Here is a 6,562-nt window from a genome sequence, read left to right on the forward strand (position 1 = left end):
ACAATAACTTATAGCAATTGATTATTAATTCCGTACTGTCTTACACAAGTCAAGTCTGCAACTGCAAGTAGGCCCACGCCTAGGCCTACTAATAACAGTAGTTTGTCATCTGCTTTCCATTGAAATGAGGGAGCTTGTGAATATTTAAAGAATTTGATAACGGCACACTATCACCACATTATCACTCACCATCAACGAAGTGCTGTCCGCAAACAGTGAAACACAAGTGAGATGGCTTCTGAACTTGACACCAAGCAATTCTGCCAATAGGCAATACCGTAGATGATATCCACATTGCGCGACGTTCCGGATCTTTTGAAATCAGTGGAATACAACTGAAGATCCATTTCGCTGTCTATACTATACGTACAGCCAACGGAACAATACGAAATAATCATTTTCAACAGCCAAACAAAACGGAAATGTATAATCCGACTTGCAACTGACAGGAGCCAAATGGACGTTTTTGTTTCAAATTTTATATGTGTGATAGAGAGTGGATGTGTTTTCACTACGTATTTTTCGTATAGGTGAGTAAACACGCGCCTTCTCTGTTTCCATCATTTCACTTTAATTTTTGGTCTTCTGAAGCTTTATTACCGTATAGATTTTGTTCAATTTTATTTTCTGTCCTCAATCATTTCTTATCTTGTTATCTCTGTCATTATTATTCACGCTCCGCGTTTTTACAATACTGATATTGGGAACATTAATTTTTACGAATGTCTATGATCTTCGGTTCGTTGCTGTGGCAAAAATAATGTTGATTTTCTGGTTGTAGTCTTGGCTAGCGCCATTTTTCAATATACGGTTATTACGGTAGCCTACCGTAGCCACCTTAAGGTGCGATGCATCTTGTTTCTGTCACGACGCTTTCTTGATTTGAATGAACGAATCCGATGAACGAAACGAAAGTACGCTACAGCTCACTGCCAAAGAGTTACATCATATAGAGGTACCGTACCGTACCTGTAATGCTGTACCGGTAATGTGTATGTCAGTATGTATGTACCGGTACCGGGATACCGTACGGTACGGATGTTTATTCGTCTCGTGAAAGCAATATAAAAGAGTTAGTAATTATCAACATTGAAGACGGGAATGTGAATTTGTGCTAGAGTCTACCGGTAATTTCCTGCACATCAGATCTAACGTTGTACATTTCTGCATTTAAAAATCTTAAACCTACTACCGGTACGGTTGAATGATGTTGATGACTAATACTGTACCGTAATAGCAAATTAGGAGCATCTACAATTTTTTTTATTTTCTTTGTAGACTAGATATCAAGATACATCACTTTTGATTTGGAAATCGCAGCAAACTACAAAGAAATCAGGAGTACTGAAACCAGAAAATTATCTTGAGTATTCCAATTCTGTCAGGTATGAGAAATTTATGGGTCCGATATAGTTTAGTACCACATACACTTCTAGTTGACCTGGCTCAACAATTCTTTGCATATGTTAATCCTAACCCTCACCCGACTACGTCACCGAAAAATTATGTCATTTCGACGTCACAGTGGCGTAATAAGGCCCACCAAAGTATGAGGATGGTCGTCCAAAATGCGCAGACCATCACCCGAAATCGAGCAAGCTATTTTTCTTGTTTCTCGTCACAACGATCACGATAGGAGATAAATCGCCGGCTTTAGCGAATTCGTTATCGGCGGTGCAGATGCCATTTCGGGCGATCGTAATTATAATTTGGCAAAGCCTATGACGTGATGGTGATGTCATAGTGACGTAATTTTGGGATGGCATAGTCAGGTGGGGGTTAGGAATAACATATGCTAAATTCGTTATGCTACGCCCACTGGAAGTACTTGTGGTACTGAACTAAACTAGACCCAAATTTATGTATGTTTTCATTATTTGTCACAAAATGTAACAGCGTCTGCATAGCTAACTAAATTCCAGGATAGCAATAATTTATACTTCAATTTAATTAAGGTACAGTTCATTTGGGAATGATAAAGTTCTTGTGCCAGACAGATCCAGAATAAAAAAAAGTGAAGAAACCACCGTCTCAAGATTCTGTGTATTGATGTGAAAATACTGAGATGACGTCTACAAAATCCTTTGTATGGTGTTGCGCATTACTTCGACGTTGTGCAGCAAAAACTTTATCACCATATCCAATGTGTACTTCAAATTTAATAAACTCAAAACAATTACTTGTCCCAACGTCAAAAATACGCGAAAGAAGTTATTCTATGACAGATGCTGGATCAACGAGTTTTGCCAAAGCGTTTGAAGAACAGGAAAAAATCAAGGAAGATTTAAATCTGATCTCAACACACAAGGTTTTTCTTCAATGTATTATTTGTCAGTCTATTGGCTTTTTTATGTATTTTAGGGGATATAAATTTAGGATTCATTTAGTCAGATGTCCTATGCTTGCTATCAATATCTAAAGGATCCTATTTAGTAAGATTCACTTCTTTGAACCCACTCCTTATTCTTCGTATTAGGTATGATAACTCATTTAAAAATTGAATTTAGTTATTGGTTTACAACTGATTTTTGCACAGCTTATTTTAAATGATCGCAATGACCAAGTTTAATGAATTCTATAAAAACCAATTTCAATGATTTGTTTTTTTTGCTTTCCATGTTGGAAATTTTTTATCTTTTTATTATTCATATATATGATTATACATCCGTCCCTTTTAATCCTTATTTCTTGTTATAAACACTCCTGGATGAACATAGATGCTAAGAGATTGCAAAGGAGTGAAATTTGCATCTGCGAAATTAATCTGAAATTTTTTTCAGTTTACATGACTTTCTCAGATTTGAGGTATTTTTAGGTACCAAAAGAAATAGATACAAAAACAGCCTCTTTTGCAACATTACTTCGGTATTCTCCATTTATAAGTCTGGGTGATTTTCAAGGGAAACAGTTATATGGAAGAGTTGTTGAGGTAAGCTTCATCTCATGTACTACGAAGTTATGGAGTGATTGTGATGTCCTGAAAGCGAAATAATTTCAATCTAATTATATAAGTGCATGATTCGATCAAATTTGTTATCAACCTGTTTATTTATTTCATATAATAGCGAAACAACTATCTTATATATTTAATGTGAAACCCATCGGATATTAACCATTGATGGAAGGTTATATCAGCAATTTTTTAGATTCATGTTATCACAAGTCCAATTTTGTTACATAGTGTTGCACAGATGTAAATTATTTTGAAAATCGATACACATGATAAATAAATAGGAATTCTGCTAGTCCTCAACAAAATTGTTTATAGCGCCGATCTCATTTTTGTCATCTAATATTTTTGTATCCTAATATTTTTATGAATTCAGGTGTTAGACGACAACCTTTTTATTGATTATGGTGGAAAGTTTTTATGTGTCTGCAAAAAGCCCAGGGATAGTCCGAGTGATGTTGGTCCTGGAAGCACTGTGCAAATTAAATTATTGGACTGGGAATTGTCTGCAAGGTTAATATTGTTGAATATATTTTTCTCTCCGCAAAATGATACCCGCACTCTGGGCAAAGATCTCGCTTTTAAAACACTGACCTAGACTCTATTTGTATCAACATCTTTCTTTTGTGCATTTGCTTCGAAACCAGCACTGAGAATGATTAGACTAGTCGAAACTAAAAGTATTGCAAACAAATCATTTTCTTATTAAACATTTTGCTTTGCTAAAATCTAGAGCTGGAGTCTAATTATTTCTAAGTATAGAGTCAGAAGTATTGCAAACTGGATATGTTTTTCAGGTGTTCATAAACGTCCAGTAAAACTTTTTCAGTCTTTTTTTTAACTGCCAGTGCCATGTATTATTTGTGAATAATATATTTTGTCAGATAGTTGCCTTTACCAATTTAAAATGTTTGGAAAGTTAGCTCATTTGCCTTGAAATCCTTTATGTAATCATTGGCTTTAAAACTTTCAAACTGTTCTTGGAACATGTCATATTGAATTTCATACACCTCAAAGAAGTGTGTTTAAATCAACCGCTTGCTCAGAAGTACCATTCTTGCGTACCAGCTACTGTATTTTATTCTCTTAAGACTAAATTTTTTGTTTCACCTATTCAGGTTTCTTGGAGCTACAAAAGATATTACATTACTAGAATCAGAGGCTAGAATCTTCAAAGTGGAACCAAAGGTTTCCAGGAAAGTTAAGATGCATAGTGATAAGGGGGGATATGAATTTGAATACAAAGAGGATTAACCATAGTTTAATAAAAAAAAAAATCTTTATGATCTTCTCATTTTCATAAAATCTGGTTATGGCACACATGAAATTCATTGGGTAAAATGTTGGGTTTGGGTAAGCTGATACAGTGGCTGTGTGGAACATATCCGAGGCTCATCTGTTTACGCTAATAGGTAAGCGACTTGGGATAAAATGTTGATGTTTGATACAGCCTCCACACTTTGCATTGCCATACCTCCATCACCAGTCGGTGTTTAAATTGCTTATGTTCTCATGGAGTATCAAATCATTAGTGGTTATTTTGAATTTTCTATTCCCGATGAACAATCTTGCATGAAATTTACGGTCGAATTCTCGACAAAGTTATTGTTCGAATATTAACCAATAAACAAGCTACATTTGCCCCCTTTTCCAAAAGCGCTTGTTTGACATGATTTATCTTGACATTGCAGGTCCTAACCCCGTGGATGTTAATTGAGTGCAAAAGTAGTGTTTGGCGCTTCGTCAAAAATCGGCTCGACCGGCCGCGGTTTGTTTGCCTCATGATACAGCCCTCTGCTAGCCGGTCTATCTTGTTTGATTGCAAGCAAACCAGCTTAGATTGATCAGATTTATTAAATCTAATAATAAAAAGATAATTATGCAAAAACGTGATTCAATCCAAATCGTATTTTACTGCTTTCCTAGACAATCGATTCTATATAAAAAGATATACGTGACACATTGTGCGGAATCAGGAAGTCACTCTTAATATTTGGAAGTTTTCTGTCATGTTTTGGTAATTCATGATCTGATGGTCCCATCTTAGTGAGCAAAAACACTCCTGAGCAATTTAAATCTCACAGCTCGCTCTTATTTTTTACTGTCTTTTTTGCATTTCTGTTATTTTGAATGTGTGTCGCAGCATTTGTTATTTGAATTTGCAGTTCATTATTCGAACAACTTACTGCAACATAGCTTTACCCTAGCGACCTTGGATTTTTTGTTCCACCTGTAGGTTTTAAGATATTGATTAATAACAACTGAAAACATGGAAAAAATTCTTTGTCGCAAGCTAGAGTATGAAGGCCAAAGCCCCGACACCCTCTCAGTGTTCCAGCTAGCCTAAGTTATTAGGCTAGCTGGCGGTGTGGCTGGCGCGGCGGTGTGGCTGGCGCGGCGGTGTGGCTCAACAGGGCTAAGCGTTAGGAATACGCTCGCCACCGCACCTCTAATTACTCTGCGTGGGTTCGCAGGTTCGAATCCCATGCAGGGATGGTTATGTGCGAGAGGATTGCTGGACTCCTCGCCGTCGTTGGGTGGTTCACGTAACCGCTGGTCGGTTACGGCTTCCTCCACCACCAAGTCCATGCTTCCGGAAACAAACAATATATAACTAATCCCATACCCGACTTGGAATGGTAACCGGACGAGAGGCCGTGGTTCGCCATATGGATAAGCCGTCTTATCGGCTTTCCTCTCCCCCGGGATAAATATGTAAATCCTATCCTATCCTATTGCAAGAGGTCGCTATTCGCTGTGGATGATTTTAGTGAAAATGACTACCGAAACAGTAATATGATGAATAAACCGTTATTTTGACTTGATCGCATGTGTTAATAACAATGCTTAAATGGTGTGCTAGTGCTCTGATAACATGCCGGACCGGTATGCGCGGTATACATAAGCGTGATTTTTATGCAACTATGATGGTAACAGCACAACTATCTATATACAAGACTGACGGGAGAATGAGTTTGTGCTCTTGGTAGGGTCCACGTGACAAAGCGTCTCTTTGGTTTCAGAACGTGGTGTGTGGGGAAGTGGGATAATAAGAGAGAGAAGTATGTACTTTTTGCTTGTCGCTGGAATATGCGCCTTAATATCTCCTATAATGCGCTCTGCGAATTTTGAATGGGCCACGACGGTAGCAGAACGAAATATATTTTGTATTTGTTTCCATTGCTATCGGTGCGGCGCCTTTGCTAAAAATAGAATTCACATACATTTATCCCGGGGTAGAGAAAAGACGGTTTTATCATATGCCTCTCGTTCGGTTACCAGTAGAACTGGGCATTTTCGAATACCTGATGATTTCAGAATCTCGAATACCTAGAAGATATAAAATTGTATGTAACTTTCTTTTTGTATTGAGTCCTCCAGACACATAAATTACTGAAAACCTAGAATACATCACTCAGGCAGATTTGCTGAGGGTTCACACACAATAAAAAAAACAGCCTTCATCAATAACTCACTACAGAAAAGAGTCGTGTATATATATATATATATATATATACAGTGGCGTAGCATCCACCCCCGCGGTCGCGGGAGGGCCCACAGCGCAAAGGGGCCCAAGCGGTTAGAATTTAGAAATTCAAGCCGCAAAACCAA

At 37.5% G+C, this 6,562-nt stretch overlaps 1 protein-coding gene across 6 annotated transcripts; it reads left to right on the top strand.

Moving 5' to 3' along the window:
- The first annotated feature begins 511 nt into the window (after positions 1-511).
- LOC120344801 (small ribosomal subunit protein bS1m-like) lies at positions 512-5,165 on the top strand. 6 transcript variants are annotated; one of them, XM_078112824.1, is made up of 7 exons: positions 1,038-1,194; positions 1,279-1,385; positions 1,956-2,308; positions 2,816-2,929; positions 3,327-3,463; positions 4,069-4,149; positions 4,640-5,165. In XM_078112824.1, the coding sequence occupies exons 3-7, from the start codon at positions 2,066-2,068 to the stop codon at positions 4,665-4,667; spliced, it is 603 nt and encodes a 200-aa protein (XP_077968950.1). In that variant the 5' UTR covers positions 1,038-1,194; positions 1,279-1,385; positions 1,956-2,065; the 3' UTR covers positions 4,668-5,165. The 6 variants fall into 6 exon arrangements, with proteins under 6 accessions (XP_077968947.1, XP_077968950.1, XP_077968951.1 ...); XM_078112825.1 differs by having other exon boundaries at positions 4,069-4,143; positions 4,639-5,165; XM_078112821.1 differs by lacking the exons at positions 1,038-1,194; positions 4,640-5,165 and adding an exon at positions 512-530 and having other exon boundaries at positions 4,069-4,268.
- Positions 5,166-6,562: the final 1,397 nt, after the last annotated feature.

The sequence above is a fragment of the Styela clava genome, chromosome 5 (assembly GCF_964204865.1).
Source record: "Styela clava chromosome 5, kaStyClav1.hap1.2, whole genome shotgun sequence".
In the NCBI taxonomy this organism is placed as follows: Eukaryota; Metazoa; Chordata; class Ascidiacea; order Stolidobranchia; family Styelidae; genus Styela; species Styela clava.

Bases quoted from the DNA above. Each gene is read 5' to 3' on its own strand.
- LOC120344801 (XM_078112821.1), top strand. From the start codon at position 2,066: ATGACGTCTACAAAATCCTTTGTATGGTGTTGCGCATTACTTCGACGT. The intron at 2,309-2,815 runs GTTTTTCTTCAA...AGGTATTTTTAG, and splicing joins ATCTGATCTCAACACACAAG to GTACCAAAAGAAATAGATAC. The intron at 2,930-3,326 runs GTAAGCTTCATC...TTATGAATTCAG, and splicing joins TATATGGAAGAGTTGTTGAG to GTGTTAGACGACAACCTTTT.